The 23,170-nt window shown below is 38.0% G+C and overlaps 1 protein-coding gene across 2 annotated transcripts; it reads left to right on the top strand.

Moving 5' to 3' along the window:
- The first annotated feature begins 1,174 nt into the window (after window positions 1–1,174).
- KIF11 (kinesin family member 11) lies at window positions 1,175–21,292 on the top strand. Of its 2 annotated transcripts, none has more exons than XM_084525799.1 (22): window positions 1,175–1,209; window positions 8,446–8,578; window positions 8,713–8,810; window positions 8,890–8,968; window positions 9,308–9,493; window positions 9,580–9,704; window positions 10,262–10,352; window positions 10,619–10,861; window positions 10,969–11,064; window positions 11,775–11,863; window positions 12,350–12,437; window positions 13,206–13,394; window positions 14,407–14,614; window positions 14,878–15,050; window positions 15,344–15,466; window positions 16,440–16,598; window positions 16,955–17,094; window positions 17,671–17,950; window positions 18,973–19,195; window positions 19,446–19,600; window positions 19,907–20,023; window positions 20,681–21,292. In XM_084525799.1, the coding sequence occupies exons 1-22, from the start codon at window positions 1,190–1,192 to the stop codon at window positions 20,804–20,806; spliced, it is 3,141 nt and encodes a 1,046-aa protein (XP_084381925.1). In that variant the 5' UTR covers window positions 1,175–1,189; the 3' UTR covers window positions 20,807–21,292. The 2 variants fall into 2 exon arrangements, with proteins under 2 accessions (XP_084381925.1, XP_084381924.1); XM_084525798.1 differs by lacking the exon at window positions 1,175–1,209 and adding an exon at window positions 5,831–6,186.
- Window positions 21,293–23,170: the final 1,878 nt, after the last annotated feature.

The following is a 23,170-nucleotide window of genomic DNA, read 5'->3' as shown; positions in this document are numbered from 1 at the left end:
GAAACAGTTTTTTCATCTGTTGGTAGAGATGCCTGTGGGGAAGTCGTGGTAGTGGCCGGCTACTTTAATTCCTTTTGGGGAAAACAAAAACAAACAAAAAGCCCACCACCCACACGTTTGTAGTTCTAATAACGTGCTTTCCTCCAATGTGTCTATCTTCCTCTGTCTTATTTCTCAAGATTTAAAAATACTGAAGAAAACAGTACTTGGCTATATTTAGTGCCCAGTTTTAGTCCAGGGAGATACTGTCAACTTTTCCACTGCCTGCCTTCATTACAGCTGGCATCTCACAGCTGGAAGTTGACTTCAGAGAACCCCACTCCTGTCGTCAAAAAGAAAGATGTGACCTGAGGAGATAGCTCAGGCCACTCCCGTATCCAAAGACGGGACTGAAGGTGTATGTAAGGTAGCTTCAAACTTGTCGGCTTTGGTTAAATTAGCTATTCAAAATGGCAGCACACTACTCCATATGGTCAACGAAATCTGTCGGGGTATTTGGGGTAGACGTTCAGCTGCTGGTTTCCACTGAGGCCTCTGCTGCTATAGAGACGCTCTTATTCGTACCTGCACTACCCGATTTAAAACAGTCGCGTCTACATCAAGCACACCCACGCTCAGGCCTCAGTTTAGACACAGAACTGTCTCACAAGTTAACTAATCCTGGTTAGAGCAAGGCTGCTGGTAGTTTTCACCTAAATTAACTGGTTGGATATAGAACTGCGTGGGAGCCTGGTTCTAACACAACATGTTAACTCCTGTGAAAATAAAGGCTATCTTTGTCCTCGTGGGATTCTAGTTTGAGGTAATCTGATTTTTCCATTTCCTAGTGTATGTAAAAGATGAGACGAGGCTGGAGGGAAACAGGATATGATAAATGGTGAGGTCTTAATTCCATCTGGTCACCATTGCCACTGCATCAGAGAGGGTAATACTGTTGAGTCTAGCAGAAGGCACACTGCCAGGTGATTGCCTCTTAGTGGTCTGTCTATGCCCTCTCTAAAGTAAACCAGGGGATTAAGAGGCTGGGTAGTCGCTCTCTTACATTGGATGTATGGTAGAAATGCACTACCTTTATTGGTTACAGGAGTGGTAGATGTGTTGAATCAGTTATCACGTAGGGGTGAAAGCTACGAGAGTGTGCAGGCAATTTCTTCCTTTTTCAGGTCCTGAAAGAGAATTTGCTGCCCTAATGTACCCTGCCTTTTCCACGTGAGTTATCAGCTCTGAAAAGTACTGTCTTTCCTTATAGATCTTACCTAAGATATACACGGGGCAATTCTGGGAAAGCAAATTAGACGTCTTCTGGGAATACTTGCATCTAGAGCAAGGGCTTCTGCCTCTCTTACTATGGTGATGAAAGGTTACACTTCATATTGTGTCAAACACCATAAAGTTTACACCTACTGCACTTTGCACCTATGCCAACTTTATTCCCTCTAAGTTTGCTTAGAGGCTATGCAGCAGCACTGATGTTTATTTAGAGATCATATTCTTTTAATTAGCCCCTCTCCGTTTCAGTTTATAATAGCCAACAATTACCTTTATCCACTACTTTGGACATCTTTTGCGTGTTTCTAAAGTATTTTTAATATAACACCATTACCAAAACTTAACAAAACTTTCAATAAAATTCCTTTCTTAATGTAACCCAGCAACCAAAAATATTTTCCATATGAAACTTCAATTGATCATAGACAATTGTGGTATTCAGTCTTGCCTTCTCATCTGCCATAGAGAAAAACAAGTGTAAAAAACAAGTAACTGTGGAAATTATTGAAAAAATCCCATGAAGAAACCTTATGGAGTAGTAGTGGCAGACTCCTCTTCAGGATGTGTGACATAGCTGTACAGTGCAGGAAAAACAATCCTTAAAATAGGCAGGTTTGAAACTGTTTAGAACAAACCCACTATTTTCAATTCTTCCTGAAAACTAAGAAGCAGAAAGTGTAAAACACTAAGTACAGTTGTGACATGCTTCTAATGGAAGCATATTTTTCTGCCTACCTAAAATTCTGGATTAAATTCAAATTGTAATTGTATATAAAAGGGCTTTGAAGAAATCTGGCCTCAGGCTGAAAAAAAGCATAGATTATAGTTATTTCCACTCCAAAATAAATAGTGGCAATTTCATGACAAGGCATATATGAAAAAAAAAATTAGTGGTAACTGCCAGAATATGTTTGCTCCTGACTGTGCATCTGACTTCCCTAACTGAACCTTTATATGTTAAAGAAGTCATGTATAAAACATGAGATGTTAAACTGCAGTTGTGTTACAAAATAGAGTCAGTAACCAGCTACTAGGAAAAGTCTCCTATCTCTTCCTACAAAAATAACTTAGTTTCTGTCTTCCTCAATGGCTTGTTAACAGAAGCATTTAACCCCTGTAATTATACCAGTATTGTTTAACTGGCATAACTTCTTCTATTGTAAGACATTTTTTCATGTGTTTAGGTACTGAGAAAAAAAAGAACAAAAAAACATTCTTTAGTAGTGTCAGATATTTTTCTGCCAGTACGATTCCATTTTCCCTGTTACAACTTTCCTAAACCCCCATACTCATAGCTAGATAGAGTAATTATACCAGGAAAAAACAAACAAGCCAGCAACTGCACAGAGGCCTAATATCCTAAGTGACCACTCTTAACCAGTTTCAGCAATAAACGTACATATAAACATCTTTCTTAATATACCAGAGGTTGATTTGTATTTTCAGGACAGTTTTCCTATTTAAAATAGTATTCATCTGACACCTTGACACATTTTTGTTTCTCAACTTGTTTGGCTTCTGGGCTTTTTCTGATAGTTCTGTTGTAAGTATAATTTATTTTTCCCCTCTACATTTTGTATTTGTATATATGATTGATCTGTCAGTGCTTATGTTTCAGAAGAAAAAACAACTGAAATAAATGCTTGAATAATTTTGCCTTTGTTTCATATCTGTCAGATGTTTTGAGATTTACTAGTTACATTAGTATCAACTTAATACTGAACTGAATGCAGAGTTAAATGTGCATAACTGAAAGAAGAATATGAACTTTGCTTTTTATTTTTCTTCTTTCCTGTTTTTTTTTTTTTTTTTTTTTTTTTTGACAGAGATGGGAGATAGTTTAGGTGTGAGATAGATTATTGGTGGGCCATAGGGCTAGGGTGCCCATAGAGAAGATGAATTATGAAGATGAATTAAAACCTGTTATGTAGTAGTAATGGACAAACGGTATTCTTAATAATGTAATTTATATTGCTATACTCCCTGCTTTTCCTCAGCATGAAGCATGAGTTGCATGTAGTCAAGGCTTCTTCCTCTACCTTCAAAAACATCTTAGTGCTTGCATGTTCATTTTAAGAGTTGAATCTGTTCCAGGGGTTCTTACTCCGGAGGCTGTAAACAAATTTAAATGGGCTATATTACTCTGATTTGGTTTTGGTTAGATAAGAGGAAGATGCTGAAACTAAGAAAAATAAGTGTGACTTGCTGATGTGGAGACCCTACTCTAGCTCACTTCAGCTTCTATACTGTGTACCATGTTGATAATCAAAATAGGGTAGGTGTTATTAAGCCTTGAAGAAGCCTTGAACTCTCAACCAAGCTTATAATTTTTATTAATTATTATCTCTCCATTACTATAGCCTTTATTAATTCTTAGCTAATCATGTTTGGTGTCAACAATTCTGTTTGTCAAGCCTCCATACCTATAATTATCTAGGTCATATTATTTTAATCCTATGAAAATACAGATTTTGTTGTTGAAACATGCATTGTCCATGAATATAACTATAAAACATTGACTTCTTGTTTTCAAACTTTAGTGAAAAAATGTCCTTTTTGGTCAATAAATAGGGATTAGTAATCTCTAATGAAATTAGTATATTGGTATCTGTGTATTATTATGTAAATTATTTTCCTGTAATGCTTTTTGTGATTCTCTAAAAAAGGAAAAAAATGTCACGGAACAATGTACATGCATTCTTAAAGGTTGTTCTCTTAACCACTGTTTAGACTAAGTATTCTGGTTTCTTTTTTTCTCATACTTGTTTTTATTGCTTGTGAAATGCCAGCTCCCTGTTACTGTTTGTGTTTATAACATATTAGTATCTTTAGGCTCAACATAGTCTAAGAAAATGTATGACCTAAGCTATAAATTGACTTCATAAAACAGAACCATGGTTATTAAACTGTATGATTTTTTTAAGCTAACTTGATTACCGGCAAGAGTTGTTTGGACCTACCACAGCTGTGGCAAAGGTATCTGTGGGCCAGATTCAACTCCTAATAATTGGATTCCTGTTGTTTAAATACAGGTTTATATGATCTCCTAATCTCTTTTATGTTTACGAGAGACATGTTTATATTTTGAGCACACATCTGACTAAAGTAGGTCATCCTTTCATACCAGAAATGAACAAACAGGCAGAAATGAGATGAAAAGACCTCATCTGTCAGTGTTGCCTTCTTTTGTATGATCTGTGTGATGGAGTAGGGAGAAAAAGGTAGTTCTGTATGTTTGTACACCTGCATTCAACTTCTTCAGCCTAGCAGTAACTCCTATACACTTGTCTGTATGAATTATTTTTACTCCTAGCACCCATGCAATACAAAAAGCAAGTAAGAACAATTCTGGCCTCAATATATTTGCAATGGATATTGCTTTGTATTCCATTAGTTTTCCCACCTTGTTAAATCTTAACTGAAACAAAATGTATTATTCTATTTTAGTGTTTCACCAGAGGGTCAGAGGGGTTCAGAGAGATTCATCAGTGTTTCACCCACCAAACTCATTTTGGTTGGAAAGTTAAGCTTCAAAATGTAGGAAACATAGATTCTGTAGTTTTCCATGCTTATAAATTAAAGGCGTTCTTCTACAAGCTGTCTCTACAGAATCATTGCCTTATTTCTAGGTTAGAGCCCAAATGATTAAAAATGGGTGTTGAAGGGCAGTAATTCGTCCAGCAGTTATGAACTTAAAAATGCCTATCCTTGCAAAGTAATTTTCATGTAATATATTTGCTGTATATTATAGAAAATATACATTAGTGTTTTCAGTGACATTCAAGCTATAAGGAATGAGGTGGAACAAAGAGCAAATACTGGCTCAGAAAGGTTGTTAATGAAAGTTGTTATTAATCACTAAAGATTTTCTAGCTTGTGTTCTGTCTCACCATCAGCCTATATTTAGAACATCAGACAAATTTGTTGGATGTTCATGTTCTCTGAATCAACGCCTGCTCACGGCAGACCAGGAACCAACACTTCGTGTCCTTTCCTATAAAAATAACACGTCTGTGTTCTTGCTTGTTATGAAGTTGATTAGCTCTGACATTGCTTTAACTTTTGAGGTAAAGGGCAGAGGAGCGTAGCGTGACGCTGCTTCGTGTCCCTGTCAGAAAAATTCCTGCGAGCCTTGCAGGCTAGGGTTCGCTTCAGTACCCTGAAGAACTCCCGGAGGAGGTGTAAGTTCCCAAGCACCCGTTTTTACAAAAGAAAGAAAAAAAGGGGTGGGGAGGGAACTTGCGGGGTTGGGGCGGGGCGATGCTGCTGCCGGCACCGGGGGCGGCCCTGCAGCACCGAAGCGGGGCCGTGCTGGGGTTTCTGGAGAGCAAACCCCCCCAGAGCAGCGCAGACTCGGCGCGGCTGTCCCCTCAGCAAGGGAACCGAGCAGGGCAGGGAGCAGAGATCTCCCCGCCGCGGGGGCGCCTGAAGGGCCCGGGGGCTGCCGAGGGCCCCCGGCCATCACCTCAGCGGTGACAGCGCTGAGGTGACGGCCGGGGGCCCTCGGTCACGTGACGCCTCCTCCGGCCCGCCAGCGCACTACAGCCCCCAGCACGCCCCGCGCTCCTGGGCGGTGAAAAGCGCCGCTTCCGCCAGCCTCTTGCATCATCACCGCGGGCTCTCCCGCAGTTTGAAACCGCGTCCCATGGTGCTCCGCGCACTCCCCGCCGATTGGCCGGGCCGGGGGGGGTGACGCATCTTTCAAACTGGGCGGCGGGGCGCGCGCTGGCCAGCGGCTGCGGGGCGGGCGGTTGGCGGAGGCACAGGCACGAGCACGAGGCAGCTGCGCCGCGCTCCGCTCCTTGGCCGCGCCGCGCTCGCGCCCGGTCCCGGTCCCGCCATGGCCTCCCTCAGCTTACAGGGCGGCGGCAAGAAGGAGGAGAAGGGCAAGAACATCCAGGTGGTGGTGCGCTGCAGGTAGGCTGCGTCGGTTCGGCGCGGGGAGGTGAGGGGCTGGGGCAGCGCTATAACGGGGTTGGGGCTGTTCGAGCCCCCAACCCCTGAGGTGTTTTCTTCCGGCTGGGGGCGCGCCTGGAGAGCCTTCGGCCCCTGCCCGCCTAGGGAGGCGCCCCGAGTTCAGACCCCAGGCTGAGGGAGGCAGCCTCCGGCGTGGGGATCGCCAGCTGCCTTGGCTGGGGAGATAAAAACAAGTTTTCGGTATGGTGTGGCAGATCTGGTGCGCTAAAAATTGGGTTTTTATAACTTTAAGGTGACTTAAGGATCTGTTCGTTCATACTGGGTCTTAAATGTTATTAAAACATTGCTTGTGAAACATATCCTACTGCTAACGGTTAAGACCTGCGTTCAGAAATACTTTCAGAAGTTTATTTTGAACCAGAACCGCAAATGCAAGTTTGCCTATTGTTACTAAAGCCTCTTGCAGTCGGTACCTCTGCCTGCTTGGAAGTTCTACTTTTACCGCTGCGCCATGAACCTAAGAACTGGCAGGGTTGTTCTCTGCTACTCTTGCAACGAGCTGCTGAAACGAGTGCTATGGGATTGGTGAAAGTGTTGATGTAAATCAAGGATATTGCAAAAGACAAGTAATGTTTGTGAACAAGCTGTGTTTCAAACACTGCTAGCAATCATTTTTTTTTCTTCTCTAATTAGTCCTGAACTGTTCTGGAAGAGCCTCACAAAGTGTCAGTGCATACTTCAGTTAGATACAGTGCTCTATGTGAATGGCATTGTGATGTTTTGCTTTTGCTGTGACTGACTTTCAGTCTAAGGTCTATATCAAGTTTTAGTCTCTATCCCCTAAAAACTCTGTAGCTCACCCTTTCTCTTGCATTTTGTAGTGCATTTCTTTTTCAGTATTGGTTTGCTGTTTGAGGTAGTAAACTCTCCCATGGTTCCCTTTTCTACTGCGCCTGTCAAGTTCTACTTACTGTACAGGTAGATAGTGTCATCTTAGTGACACATGGTTTGTTTCCAAAGCCTGGTGTGTCTCACTGAGCTTATCAAAAACCTTTTCAAGCAACACGTTCACTGTGTTTTGATAAAATGTGAATTTGGATGTTTAAAATGCATGTATTGGGATGTACTTTGAATGGATTATCCAATGAGATGAACCTGTGATCAGATGTCATCATGGCATACCAAGCTGCTGCTTGTCTGGTGCCACTTGGCACCGAACCGCACGTATGCTCAGGTTTTACTGAATTGCCTCTAATCTCATGGTTGTGGTCCATACAACAAGGCTCCTGCGTTTGACTGGTTCTCTGTTATATCTTTGTAGAGCAGACTATATTTATTGTTCGGCCTCCTACTATTTTGAAAGTTGCAAAACCAAAGCACTAGAGCTTGTCCCTGTGAAAAAGGTCTCTGCTCATCGGCTGTCACCACAATGACCTGACTGCCTTTGCTGCTGCTCTCAGTCTTGCACTGAAGCCTGTAGTGGTCTGTTCAGAGTTAACTCTTCTTCCTTTGTGCTATGGTGAGGAAGAAACGTTAGCCACAAGAGTCAGGAAACTGAGCTGTCATATCCTTGTGGCATGTTTTTTTTTTTTTTGTTCGTTTGTTTGTTTTTTTTTTTTTTTTAGTTGTAGTATAATGTGTAACAGCATCTGAAGTGCCTCTCCTGTCAAAATAATTTAAAGTTTGCAAAAGTTGTAGAAGTTCTGTTTTCAGGTTGAGTACTCCTTCATGGGTAATATGTAGTCAGTGCAGTAACGCTGCTAAATGAATTACAAAATAGCACTTCATGCTGTCAGCTTTCAGCCTGTGGTTGTTCCTGTGTTTTGGGGGAGGAATTATTGCTAATGCCCCTTCAAGGAAAATTGTATGCCATGTTTGAATTAAATTAGAGTTAAAAGAAAATGATCACCGTCATGTTTCTAAACTTTTATTTTATTTCTCTTAAGCTTATTTAAAATTCTTACTTCAAAGGCTAAATAAAGAGGTGCATAGACTTTTTATCCCAAAAATCAGGTGTTTCTTTTCTGTCTTGTACTATTCTCACAATTCAGATTCTACTCGAATGTGTCAGCATTGTAAAGGTTCTGGTATTGCTGTCTACTCTTCTGCTAGTTGTAGGTTCTGTTAGTATGGCTGCTGCTTCAGACAGTTATGTCATCCATGAGAGACTTGTGGTCTGCATTGTTTGTGTAAGTGAAAGAAAGGATGTTCTTAAAGTGCATTAATTAGTTCGGTTTACTGTTTTTTTTTTTTCTTTAGGCCTTTTAATGCCTCAGAACGTAAAGCAAACTCCTATGCCGTTGTAGACTGTGATCAAGCACGAAAAGAAGTTAGTGTTCGCACTGGCGGAGTCACAGATAAGACATCAAGAAAGACTTACACATTTGATATGGTAACTACTTGTCAAGTTTGTGACTTCTAGATAAAAGCCAGTAAATTTCTCTAATACAGTCTGATGTCTGTGCTGTGTGGTGCACTATGTATTACTGTACTGGTAAATGGGACTTTTTGTCTTTGCTCCAACAGGTTTTTGGAGCTCAGGCAAAGCAGATTGATGTGTACCGGAGTGTTGTGTGTCCCATTTTGGATGAAGTTATTATGGGCTATAACTGCACAGTGTTTGCGTAAGTGTGTTAATCAGTATTAGGAAATTTCATTTTAATTTTAGTTTCTTGTTCACATTTTAATTTTTCATGCTCACAGCTATGGCCAAACTGGTACTGGTAAGACCTTCACAATGGAAGGAGAGCGGTCACCCAATGAGGAGTATACTTGGGAAGAGGTATGTTTTTCACTCCTGAGGTTTCTGTTAAAGCTGTACGGTGGTCCAAAGTTAAATATTGCTGAAGAAAACCTAAAGTTGATTTCTTCTAAATACTGAAGCTGACTTTCTTTAAACACTTGCAAATTAATACATGTTCTCATTACCGTATATGAGAATCCAAACTTTACATTATTACTGCAGGCATATTTAGCAATAATTGTATGGAAATTTATCTTTATTCAATGTATTTTTATCGAACCCAATTGACCTTAGCTGAAATTGGTGTGCACGCTCCCCACCCATCTATCTCTTGTAGTACATCTACACATTGAATTCCTTTGCATTTTCAATCTGTAGGATCCGCTAGCAGGTATAATACCCCGTACGTTGCATCAAATATTTGAAAAACTCACAGAGAATGGCACGGAATTTTCAGTGAAAGTCTCTCTTTTGGAAATCTACAATGAGGAGCTTTTTGATCTTCTGAATCCTACTCCTGATGTTGGAGAAAGACTGCAGATGTTTGATGACCCTCGAAACAAGGTGAGTACTGTCTTCCAAAATCTGTGACATTACAGCTTCAGGGGCTACTGGAAGATGTATAATAATCACACGTTCTTTTCTGACAGAGAGGTGTAATTATTAAAGGCTTGGAAGAAGTAACTGTACACAACAAAAACGAAGTCTATCAAATCCTGGAAAGGGGTGCAGCAAAGAGAACAACTGCAGCTACTTACATGAATGCATATTCTAGGTATTAATCTTGTCTGTTTCAGATTTTTTTTGTTGATGCTCTATTAAACAGGATCTTACTGAAGAAACAAAAGCTGTTCAAGTTGTAGTAGACCTTACCGAATCTTGAGGTTGTGTATTACAGTTTACGTTGCTCTATGTGGATTAGAAAGCCAAAGCCATAGCTGAAACTTGGAACTATGGGATGATGTATTCTAGTGCATGTATGAAAGGTTATAAAATATGGAAGCCTCCCACCTTAAAATTGGCAAGCTGTTGCTCTCTGAAAGACACATGATTATAGAAGCTTGCCCTCTTATTTAGAGGTTGCATGCTTTGTTATGAGTATATCTCTTGTGATGATATTGTCTAGTTGGAATGGAAGTCCTGGAATTCCCCCTGTGCACAAAAATATACATAGTAGAATTATTTGGCATATTGAAAAAGTGTAAGTTGTAATTAATTGGCCAAATTTATTTCCTAAAAAGAGCACTGATAGCTAACCTGAAGTAGTATCTTGTAGCAAACAGATCATTGGCCTTTAATGAGATGTCTGTCTGAAATGCAATTCTTCTGTAGCCGCTCCCACTCTGTGTTTTCGATTACCATCCATATGAAAGAAACCACAGTAGATGGAGAAGAACTTGTCAAAATTGGGAAGCTAAACTTGGTGAGTATTTGAACTAAATTTCCTTGATGATACTCCTGAAGTAATGAATTAAATTTAACTTCATCATCGTGAGAATCATATTTTCTTCATAAGGACAAAAATCATCATCTTCAAGTGATATGAGCTGTCTGTCTGCTTTTTCACTCCCTATGTGTCCTGAACATATATGCAGAAATTAATTCATATGTCTTGTTCTGCGATGCTGTGGAGCAAACATTCTTCATAGCGATTTGAGATAGAAGCATGTCCTTTCTCTTATCTTTCAGGTTGATCTTGCAGGAAGTGAAAACATTGGTCGATCTGGAGCAGTTGACAAAAGAGCTCGTGAAGCTGGAAATATCAACCAGTCTCTCCTGACACTAGGAAGAGTTATTACTGCTCTAGTAGAAAGAGCCCCACATATTCCATACAGGGAATCTAAACTTACAAGAATCCTTCAAGACTCTCTTGGAGGACGAACAAAAACATCAATAATTGCCACTGTTTCTCCTGCATCCATAAATCTTGAGGTAAACTTAAGTCTGAATATCTGTTCCTTTAATAGATATTTTTCCAAGGATACAAAAAATAAATGATTATCTTCAGCTTGACCTAATGTTGTATCTGTTTATCACAGGAAACACTGAGTACGCTGGAATATGCTCACAGAGCAAAGAACATAATGAACAAGCCGGAAGTTAACCAGAAGCTGACCAAAAAAGCCCTTATTAAGGTAAGCTAGATGTATAACGTCACAAATTTAGTATTTGATTGTGTTGACACAGATTCTGCTATGTAGGAATTATGAAGTCATGGAAAAGCTGACTAGTTAGTAACAGTGCTTTTCTGAGGTGATTTTAATCACTGACCTGATGCTTTCAAATTAAGCTGCTTTAGTAGTACGATATTTATTAGTCATTTTGCAGTTACTGAAACTGTTGCTAAGACTAAAACTGGAGAAAGAAGGCAATTGATACTAGCTATGACTCAGTGTGTGGACTAGCTATTTACAAGAGTACAAGAGAGTGGAGATCCCAAAATACACTGGATGACTTCTTTTTCTGGACTTGCTCTATTAGCTGCTTCCTTCTAGCAAATGCATGAATTGAAGCGAACTTGTTAGTAAGCTTGAATGAAAGGCAACATGAAGAAGCTAACTGGTATTAAAGAAGCTGCAATTTCAATTATAATCTGTGAAATACAACTAAGTATGATTGAAATTGGAAGCTTTGATGCTCTACATGTATGCAATGGCATGATTTTAAATAGTGCTACACTGAACGTATTTGGACACACAAATGAAGAAGCACTAGGTTTTAGAACGTTATCCTGTGTTTATGCAAAACTTCCATTAAATTCCATCTTTCTGAGGTACCTGTTAAGCTAAATTTTGAAAATAAGGTATGAACGTTCAGGTTTAAATATGCTTATTTCTTCATGCAGGAATATACTGAGGAGATCGAGCGTCTGAAACGAGACCTGGCTGCTACACGAGAAAAAAATGGAGTGTATATTTCCCTTGAAAACTTTGAGTATGTCTTCAGGATATCTATAAAATGTCTAACAACAAATCTCAAATATTGGTACTGATCCTTATACAGAAAATATTTTCAGGTCTATTTTCAGTCGTAGAAAGCTTAAGATAGAAGAACTTAACTGACCAGTCAATGTCTCCTTTAGAAATTAATTATTACGTAGACAGAAGCCTCAAAAAGTAGGTTTGTACTGAGCACTTTTATTTGTGGAACATACCATATGCAGAGCCAGCATGCATTTTTTTCAAGATAGAAGCTGATACAGGAGAGCAACCTTGATAAAGCTTGCTTCACTTTGTAAGAGGGCTTGTTTACACAGAATGTTTCAAATAATAGAAAATTATCTTAAATCCCTTCTGTATTAAAACCAGAATTTTCACTTAATATAGGAGTGAACAGTACTTCCTGAAATGGCTAAATGTGTAGCATGAGAATAATAGGTAATCTTGGAATCAACTCTGTTATTATTAATCTTTACTTTAGAGCCCTTAATGGGAAGCTGACTGTTCAGGAAGAACAAATTGCAGAGTATATTGACAAAATCAGTGTCATGGAGGAAGAATTGAAAAGAGTAAGTGCCATTTCTCAACTGTGGCTTATATCTGCCAGAAAAAAAAAAAGGGGGGGGGGGAGAGGGGATCCTTGGGGAAAGAGGTAAGAAGATTGAGCAAACAACAATTTGAAGAGTTTTTGTTCTTAAAGGTCCTTTATAATTAGCTAAGTGGAAGCTTTCTAATCCTAGAAGTTAGAAGTTTGAAATACTATGTATGATGTTGCAAAACACAACACGTTTATTTTTAAAGCTGTTTCAAGATTTAAAACCTAATTTGATTTGCTGGATTTTCAGCTACAATTTGCTTGTAATATGGTATCTCAGTTGACAGTTACCAGTGTAGGAGCAAAGAATGATGGGGTAGAGAAGGTGATGAGCTCCAATTAATGAATAAAGAATATGCAGAAAACGGGAGCTTCCTTTTCTAAAGAAATACAAATATTAATTTGCTGGACACATAACTAATCTGTGTGACTAGACTTTATCTTTTGATCAACTTTACTGACCCTACCCATTCTATCTGATTACGTTTTAGTGGGATTTCTTCACTGTGATGTGCCTGGTCTTGTAGCTTGAGAGGGGAAGCAAAGGCTTATCATAGTGAAAATGGTGTTGGTTTCTGATATTTTCAGTGAATTCAGAGGCTCTGCAGGTCTCTAGTCAGGTTTAAGACCTTTGAGCCTTTTGTAGATGGCAACATGCATTCTAGTACCATGTATCTGAGACACATGAAGGACTGCTGTTAAAACACGTTGTTGCTCTACTTATGTTTGTCTTCCACTGTAGAGCATGGAACTGTTCACAGTTAATAAAAATGAACTTGAACAGTGTAAAACAGACCTGCAAATCAAGGAGAAAGAACTTGAAGAAACACAAAGAGATCTGCAAGAAACCAAGGTTCAGCTGGCTGAAGAAGAATATGTGGTTTCAGTTTTGGAAGACACTGAACAAAAACTTCATGGCACAGCTAGCAAGGTTGTTGCTTTCCTGGCACCTAATTGCAAGAGTAGCTTCTGATGTGTAAGAGTTTTGGGATCTATTCATGGAAATCATTGTTGCTAAAGCATGATGTGAGAGTGACAAAAATGACAAAAACTACTTTTCCTTTAGTCTAGTTTGTCATGAGAGTTTCAGTACTTTGCGGTATCTATTGTTGTGAGGAGAAAAAGTACATGTAATTTACCTTACTAGAAGCTTGTGCCTGACGTTAAAGTAGAATAAATTATTTATGGCTGGGGTGGAAAAATAGCAAGATGCTTTACAGGGATGTGTGTAATAATTTACACTTGCTGAGTGAATAACTAAAGCTGTTTCCCTGTCACCTCGATATTTTAGGGTGTATTTTTGAAGTGTTTAGGAACTGGTCTGAATTCTCAAAACAGACTTGATACAGAGTTCTGCTCTTTCAAGTGTGAAGTAACTAATCCTCTAACTTCAGTGAACATGAAAAGTTCTTTCTACTCAAATTCTTTTAAGGTTGGGATGCTTACATTTGCATGTGGGTTGTGGAGCATCAGTGTGAGACAAATGGGTGCAGTAATTTACACTAACTACAAAACTAAGAATTCACCATGCTTTCAAATTCTAAATTATTTATCACAGAACTAATACTGGAAATCACTTACTTCCAGTATCATTAGAAATATATATTTACTGTCAAGTCTTTCAGAATAAGTTGAAGTGGTCAGGAATTTTTTGGTCACTCCACTATGATGAATGATATTTTAAATATTTAAAGACTGAGAGGATGTCCTATTTTAGTGCTTTAATTTCAAAGTCAGTAAGTTTACTTCTAGAAGGTAAATTTTTCCTGTGTTTCAAGACTACAAATCATATAACATCAGACTAAGAATGTTTGTAACTTGGTGTTAAGGGAAATACCTATCTTTCTAGGGATACTGATTCTCCTTTAACTTAAACTACATTTTTTCTTATAATTTATGCTTGACTTCTGGTTTAAAGGTTGACTAACTTTAAAATTTCTTAGTTGCTTAGTACTGTTGAAGAAACTACAAAAGATGTATCTGGTCTCCATGCAAAATTGGACCGTAAGAAGGCTATTGATCAGCACAATGCTATTGTTCAAAATACATTTGCAGGACAAATGACTGATTTGTTCAGCAAAATACAAAATTCAATTACTGAGAACAGTTTGAAGCAGCAACACATGTTGACATCTTATACAAATTTTATTGGTAAGTAGTACCAAAGTTTTTCTTAAAACTGATAGTTTTAGTAAATGGATGAAGCTTTATTTTAACCAATGTAATGATTGCAGATGCACCTATAACAATATATCTGGGGTGATCAACTAAAAATAGTAGTTACGTTCAACCATACACCTCAACTTTGTTTTATGAACTAAGAAAAAATACTGCCTTCCTGTGTTGTAATGAGCAATAGTTTGTTCTTAAAATGAAGCTTTAAGTTTTGTAACATTTCTGGATTTCTTTTGTAGGTGACATCTTGTCTACCAGTTCTTCAGCAGCTAATATTCTAGCATCAGTTGTATCAGCATCTCTTGCCTCTGTTAAAGAATTAGTATCTACTGAAGTTTCTTCCATGTCTGAAAAAATATTACAACATGAGAATCTGTCACTTAACTGTAAAGCTGAGCTCCTGAGATTAATTGTGAGTAAATTTTCATCCTCTTCTCATATTTGAAGTATATGAAACTGTCCTCAACCAGAAGAGGTGCTGTAAACATTCTTTTTCCCTGATGCTCTACCAGTCTGATTCAGCAGTTGTCTGTGATTATATCCCTTTTCACTTCCATTCCCATGCTATCACAAGCCATCCCCATACTATCCAGCAAACATTAACCATGGACCATGGCTATTTGCATGAATATGGATTGCTTCTTAGTAATGTAGGTCAGTCTCATTCTATTCTACTTCTGTTTGTTTTTTTATTGCTTTTCCTAGGAGGAGCATACATCTGGATTAGGAACAGTATTAAATAGCTTAACACCAATGGTAGAATTTGTCCTGGGCCTAAGTTGTCAGTTTCAGACTAATGTGAAGAAATATTCTGCTGTGGCTGACAAGGTAACACACTTTTTGTCTCTTATCCTATGCTATTTCTTTTAACTTACAGATAATACTTTTCTGCAGTGTATAGGTGTTTCCACTCTCTCTGGCTTTTTCTCCTTTATTCCTGCTTTGTCCTATGATTTTTTTAAGTCCTTTTTTCTACCTTCTAGCTCTTTAATTCAGACTTCTCCACTTTTGCGTATGGTTTATTCACTTGCTACCTAGCACAGCTGCTTACCTAAATGCCACAAAAGAATGATACAATATAGATTCTTAATGCTACCTGTAACAAATACTTGATAATATTCTTACAGTAGTCTCTTCGGTATCATAGAGGTCTGAAAGAGCTGATTGAGACAAATTCTGTCACTTAAAATTCCTTCTGCTGTCATACCCAACTTTTTCTCTAGTTATTTTGATTCCTAGAGAATGTAGTATTGTCTGGTGAACAGTGTAGATGGCACTGCCCTTAGTATATGCCCTAGACTTGAATTTCTATTTCTAGTCTACCTTATACTGTATTTTTTTATAGAACTGCATCCTCTCTTTCATTTTTTTCTCCTATTTAAAAGAAACAAACAAAAAAAACCACAACTTTGTGCCTTATGAAGGAGTTAGCTTTCCTCTTCTGTCAGTTGCAACTCACTTGAAATCAACTCCCCTCATCTAGAGGCTCTTTACTGGTTTTGAAACTTAAACAGCAGCTAGGGCCATGGTTTAATCAACTATGTTGTCTGTCTTCCTTTTCTGTCTTTTGATGCTGAATTTGGAAAAGAACATATTAAGTGCCATTCTGTAACTTCAGATAGCTCCAAGTGTTACTTGCTGTCTTTTATATCCACTGTAGTAGATGTAGTTTATTAATGCCTTTTGTTTCTGTGTAAGGTAGGTGGTGTGTCCCCATTCCCCCATGTTATGTCAGGGAAAAGTATCTAATTTCTAATCCAATGATAAGTATTTAACTTTGAATAAAACTCTGTTTTCAAAGATGGAATGTCATAAAAAAGAAGTGGATACCTTCTTTGAAGATCTTTCTCTCACTTTGAAAAAGTTACGGGAAGAAATGGCCAGTGTTCTTGCTCAGCTTCAGAATGATTGTGAGAATTTAAAAGAAGAAGTGGAAACGACAAGATTGGCACATATGAAGGTATTGTTAGAGTATGAAATCTGAAGGCCAATTGTTGCTTTGATTTAAAGTCTTTGTAGTAATAAAACACTGTATTTGCTTCAGAAGCAATGCTAGCACAGTAGCTTGATGATCATAATTATTTTCAGCTTTTTTGTGCTATTTTAAGAAGCTTACATATGAAGCTAGCAAAAAAAGTTTACAGTTGCTATGAGCACATCTGGTTTATATACCTTTACATACATCTCCACAGGCTGTGTCTGTCTACTCTATCATTTTATAATAAAGCTCTAGTATTTGTTTTTTCTTGAAGTATGTAAATGCCTTTAATAAGAAATTGTACGTCTCATTGGTATTCTGCACTGTTTTTTTAATAGAGCACAGCAGAACTAGTGTCCTCACTGCAAAGCCAGCTTGACCTGTTTGCTCAGGAGACTCAGAAGAACTTAAGTGATGTACTAGCAAAAAATCAAAGTATGAAGACCACCATCACTGCTGTGCAAGAAGACATTCACCTGTAAGGAGCACATTACTTACGGTGTATAGCGATGCAAGATGAAACTATGTATGAAGAAGATTACAAAATTAGATGTTCTTCATATTTATATGCTCATAAATTCTGGGCAAAACGTTTGTTAGAGCTGCGTTCAGCCACAGAATATAAATCATAGTTCACCTTTCTCTAGAGTAATGGTAGCCCTACAGAGCTTTTTCTCAGATTTGTCTCCCGAGCATACTGCATATAAGAGACTGTGGTTTGGGGGATCAATGTGTTGTGACGAATGGCCCTCAGTACTGCTACACTTTATACTAAGAAGGCTTAACTTGATGTATAATAACATAATTATTTTTGTGTGCTTTATTCAATTTTAGAATGAATAACTAACATCTCCCCAAAGATTTAAGGGGATTGAACAAACCTAGTAGTCTGAGTGCTGCCATCTCCAAACTTACAGAATGGAGCAATAATATCATAATTGTTTTGATAGAACTGTACTACTTCACTCTTTCTGGTCTCAATTGTTTCTATGCGTAGAATAGGCTAAAATCTGCCTTTCAATATTTCTGAATTATTAAAAATTTGTTGCTGTAGGAAAACCACAGACCTAGTCAGCAGCACAACTTCAAATCAAAGCAAATTTATTGCATCTATGGATAACTTCTCTGAAGAGCTCAGGATCATAAATGCTGAAAACAAGATGATGCTGGTAGAATCCACAGACCATTGTCGTCAACTTCTCAGCAGTCTCAAAGATGTGTCTCAGGATACTGATAAATGGGGTGAACTTGCAACTGCTCAGATAATCAGCTTTACTGATCAGCAGCTGTTGTCCTTCAGTGATGAGAAGAAACAGCTTCTGTGCTCACAACAGGTATGCATAGCTGTTTGTAGTCTAATGTATCATTCAGAAACAAATTTTAACGGTGGAATTTGTAGGAGGACATTCTCAATTATGATCAGTATGAAATGGTGGCATTTTGATCACAGCAGACTCATGTTAATTAACTTGAACAGATGCATTTTGGTGAAATCTAAAAGCTTAATTTGAGTAAGATTTTGAACTTGAAGTGCTAATAACTAAAAAAAATCTTGATCAATCTTGTGTGGTTAACTTCTATTTGTACCTTGGGCTTTTTACATCTTTTTGATAGTACACAGCGTTAAATCTAAAGCTTTTCTACAAGTAGTGTCCCTAGGAAACTTCCACAGAGATCATAGACTAATGTCTGCAGAATAAAAATTACTTTCTGTCACCTGTGCTAATATGGGAGAAAGCATTCCTTTTTAGGCATATACTAGCTCTTACCCCAAAAGTTTTTCACCTACCATCTTTAATTTTCATCACAAGTTTCACTTCTCACCCTTGTTCTATTGTTGGATTTTCCTGTTTCACTACTTATTAGAACATTTTACTAACTTTTAGGAAAAAAAAGCTTTGAGTTAAATGTGTTTGCAGTCTCAAGACACTCTTATATTTGTTATGCCATGTGAACACTTCAGGAGTTCCCTTCCAATGGGAAGGACTAATAATTCATGTTTTCTTCCTTGTCCTCTGGAAATGCATTAAGCTTCTAGAATTTTCACTTTCACTTGAAAATCCGAACTCTGTGCAGGGTTATGTGTAGGCGCCTGAGAATTCTCTTCTGAACCAAATGGCATCATCTTTATTCTTATGAGTATCTTTCTAAAATGATCATACTTTCTAAGAAACTGAGTATCTTCTGAAGATAGTTCCCAAAATGAGAATATAAAACTGGCACTGAAACTTCTCAATTTGAGGTCTCAGTTGTTTCGTTTCAGATCATGTTATTAATCATGCACCACATCTTAGAAAAGAGGCCATAACCTTAACTTTCTTGTTAACTTGGTGTTTCTGTTTCTTTTTTTCTTCAGAAAAACAAAGAAAACTGTGATAGAGCAGTAGCCGAAATTGTTGACCATATTGATGGACAAAAGAGTGCTGATGAGAAGGTACTAAATAGCCTTCTTGATCAGATAAAAGTTGATCAGGAGATACTTCTGGAGCAGAAGCTGGCACTTAATGAGGAAGTACAGCATGGACTGACTCAGGTTAATGGTTTCCTGCAAGAGGAACTTAAAGTGGATATTCCAACAGGTATTTGAAATAGGGCACGAGACAGAATGCACTTGCAGAAAGCAAGTGTTGAGTTGCAGAGTTCATAAGCAAAGATTGATGGGAATATAATACAGCTGGCAGTCATATCTTTTTCAGTCAATCATGCAAAGATTGACTGAAGAAAGTGTGACTTCTGCATTGAGTTATTGTAAAATTGAGCATCTGTTATTAAAGCTATTATTCTAAATGTTTAACAGTGTCTTTCATTAGTATACCATCTTCATTAAAGGGACAACTCCACAGAGAAGAGACTACTTGTATCCAGTCACGCTGGTGCGAACAGAACCCAGGGAACTTCTACTGGAGCAATTAAGGGAAAAGCAAGCAAAGCTTGATGCTATGTTAAACAGTGTGACAAAGGAAATAAGGGAGAATGCAGATCAAGTAAGTATATGAATGATAAATGAGACATTTCAATGAAGATTTCAAGTATTCAGTAATTTTTTTCATCTCATTTTGGAACCCCAGAGCTGTTGCAACCTTTGTGTGGGGTACTTGACTTGTAGTCACATGCCGAGCTTTTGAGAAGACCATTATCTTGGAAAATAAGGGGAGACGATATTTGTTTAGATTTTCATTTCTGTTTTACAGGAAAAGAAGTGGCAAGTCTTATAGATCTGATCATGTTTTATATATTCATCTAGGCTCTTCAGCCATTCAAAGCACTTTTCTGAAAACTTCTTGTTTTAGGACTTACTGGAAGAGGAGGAAGGGATGCAAGAATCCAGTGAAAGCATTGCTGGCTACAAATCCTTAGTGGATATAAACATAAGCTGTAACACAAATGGTGGAATTCCATTTTTTCAGGTAACTTTTTCACAGGTACTCTAAACAACTATGTATTTAAAAGCAAAGAAAAATTATCATTCCACAATAGGCATGTAGTATAAAATCTGCTGATAGCATTTGGTGTAGTCTCATAATTCCTTTTAATTCTGCAGAATATGCTTTGTTAAACTTGTGCTAAAATAACAGCAAGATTCTAACAACCTGGACAGATGGTAAAAACTCCTCAGCAAGTAATCTTTTGGGGAAAACGTCATGATTAGCTAGACACAAATGCATGCTTTTGTGTTTGCTTTAATGAAAAAGCTGAAAAGATGTGTAGTGTCTTCTTAGAGGCCTGGCAAATATGTCATCATTCTTGATTTTTCTTTTACTTTCTGCCTTGCTCTTGATGCTTTTTTCTACCCGTTTGTCAATGTAGACCCCTGACATATAAGGACTGTTTATTTTTAGTATTTATTTGTCATGGGTCCTTTAAGTTGCTGGTGAATTGACAGATATCTACAAGAAATCTCAAATCTCTTCAGTAAATACAGTATTAGGAAACTTTTTCAGGGGTTTTACCAACTTTTTTTCCTTAGAACATTATACTGCACTGTACATGGGCAAGAAGTCTTTAATTTCTTTGTATACTCTTAACGTGGAAAATTGATCAGGCCTTTTTTTTTTAAATCCCAGCACAAAAGGAGTCACAAAAAGGATAAAGAGAACAAATCTGCAGCAACGTTGGAGAAGACCAAAACAGAGGATATAACAGAACAGCTTCTTCCCAGATCTAAGATTCCTTTAAGATCAATGAACTAAGAGATTTTACTCTTGTGTATATATACAAAATCTTTACTGCAGATCCTGTTTCAGAATGCTTAACATCTAATGGTCCACTGAGCCATAACTTCTTAGTTTTTCTTGATCTCTGTATATAGTGAATATACTGATGCAAACTTGGATCAAAAGACTGACCTGACAGATGTCCTGCTTTTGTCCCATTTGTGTATGCAGTAGCTTGTGGAGTATTAATAGACTTTTTTTAAACAAAATTTGTAGATTATGGTGCTGTATGTTGAATGAGGATTTTTGTGTTGTCAAATAAGAAATCCTTTTCTGCTTCTCAGGTTTAAAGCCATAGCAAGGGTTGTGGAATAATGCTTTATTAGCATTAGCATCTGCCAATGTGTTTTAATTAGCTGTAAATAAGTGTTTTGTTTCTGTGCCTACCTTACTCTGATTCCTGTTACCATGAAGTAGACAGATGTCTTTGGGATACTTCAAATAAATCAATTGATATATGGAGCACAGATGTATATGCATATGACTTCCATCTTAAATCCATCTTAAATTAAACTTGGTAATAGAGCTAAAACATTAGCAGATCTTCAAGCTCGATATTCCAGACAACATTCAGACAGCTGCTCCCAGACAAAGATAAATATATTTATGATAAATACATTATTGGGAGTGTGTTCTGGCACTATGCTTCTCTCACTTTCTAGCATGAGACCAGTCAGCTGTCTTCCTCTGAGATCTTACTACTCATTTATTCGTTCTTTAGCCTTTGTGGGCAAAACTAGTTTTTTTTTTTCCTTAGCAGCATTGCAGAAAGAAGGAAAATATTAATTCCCTTTCAAATGAATGAGACATCTACGCTTCAACATAGACTTCCTTGTTTGTTTGTTGTTTTTTTTTGTTTTTGTTTTTTTTGTGATGTCTTGGCTACCTGTACTAGCTAATGTACTGGATCATTCCATTGTGGCACGAGGCTTGAAATCTCAAAACCTTGGAAGGCTTTTAAAAGACTGCTTTAGCTGCCAAAATCTTCCTACCAGCATGGCTTGGCATACTGTGGGATTTTGGCACCAGAAGCATCATCATGGACCTCAGGAGCTAGGTTTTTGCACTATGACTATTATCGTTGGCTAGATTATACTAAAATCTTCCAAGACTGTTCAATAAAATACTTAAGAACTAAACTTCTGGCAGAAGAGCTGATTGCATAGCTTGCGTGAATGGCTGTTCTCATTTGGCCTAAGCGAAAACCTTTCACTCCGCTACTTAGTTTTCCCTATGGTGTTCATAGGATCAGTATGAACAAAACGGAACAGCCTCTGCTGAAGACAGGTCACATCCATGAAAACCATGCCCACAATCTGTGCTTCTTGGCTTTATCCTCTATTCCTCTATGAAACTGTCCCCTCACCCTTAGCTGTTTGCATTGCCCTGGTACAGGTGCAGGCTGCTTTCCTAAATGATGTATGAATCGTATGGACTCCTTGCTTGCTTTTCTCAAAGTACCTCTCACAGTTATTGGTTTTTTGCAATACCAGCATGGCAGATTTCATCGGGCCTGGTGCCTAAAGGTTACATCAGAAAGCTGAATGCGAGGAAAGCTTTGGATGCAAGAACCTCTGCTTCCCTGCCGGCACTTCTTCGCCCACTAGATGGCTCTAACACTAAAGTGTTAGTTCAAAGCTCAAGCAGTGGTCACTAACCAGGGCTTAGGAACAGGTGTTCCGTCAATTTTTCTGTAAAACATCTGTTAAAAGAACAGGGTTCTAAAACCAATAACAAATTTATGCTTCAGTGAGGATAATTCTGTATTCAAGCTTGGGCGACGGCTTGTTTAATGAAGAGCCACATTTAAGAAAAAAATGATCAAACCTGTGCTTTAAGCATCTATCAACCCTGCAGCAAAGCTTATTGTAACTAAGTACTTTTCCTGATCTTCTCTTTTAGTTGTTTTTGTTGCATGCACAGTCCTTGAAGTAGGAAGCAAAACCTATTTGTTTTTGTTTAAGAGAAGAGGTTTTTTGTTTTTTTTTATACATAGTTACTGGATTCACAAGGATTAACCCAAAGAGAGGAAATTAGTCTAGGCTAGTTTATAGAATGGTATCAATTTGTCTCATTAGAAATTATAATTCATAAGAAGAGAAGGAAGCTGTTTCTGCAGAACAAACAGCAAGATCATATCCTGGCTCAATTAGTTGTGCTGAGCATGAGGGAGAGTTGTGGTGTGACTGGGACTGAGGAAAATAGCTGTGTTCTAATGGACCAGATCTTTTTTTCTGATTCTAGATTAGCAGCCAAGTGAGATAGCTCTTTATTTACAAAAAAAAAAAAAAAAAAAAAAAAGGAAAAGGCAGGTATGAATAATGTGACATAGTGAAGTGG

Source organism: Aythya ferina (assembly GCF_964211825.1).
Source record: "Aythya ferina genome assembly, chromosome: 7".
In the NCBI taxonomy this organism is placed as follows: Eukaryota; Metazoa; Chordata; class Aves; order Anseriformes; family Anatidae; genus Aythya; species Aythya ferina.
Note: the sequence above shows the minus strand (reverse complement) of the source record. Positions and strands in the feature narration are given on the sequence as shown.

What these genes read in the sequence shown, in the direction of transcription:
- KIF11 (XM_084525798.1), top strand. Translation starts at nt 6,110, where the DNA reads ATGGCCTCCCTCAGCTTACAGGGCGGCGGCAAGAAGGAGGAGAAGGGC. An exon ending in AGGAGTATACTTGGGAAGAG is followed by an intron (nt 8,969 to 9,307) that starts GTATGTTTTTCA and finishes TTCAATCTGTAG; the next exon opens with GATCCGCTAGCAGGTATAAT. An exon ending in TGGAGGAAGAATTGAAAAGA is followed by an intron (nt 12,438 to 13,205) that starts GTAAGTGCCATT and finishes CTTCCACTGTAG; the next exon opens with AGCATGGAACTGTTCACAGT.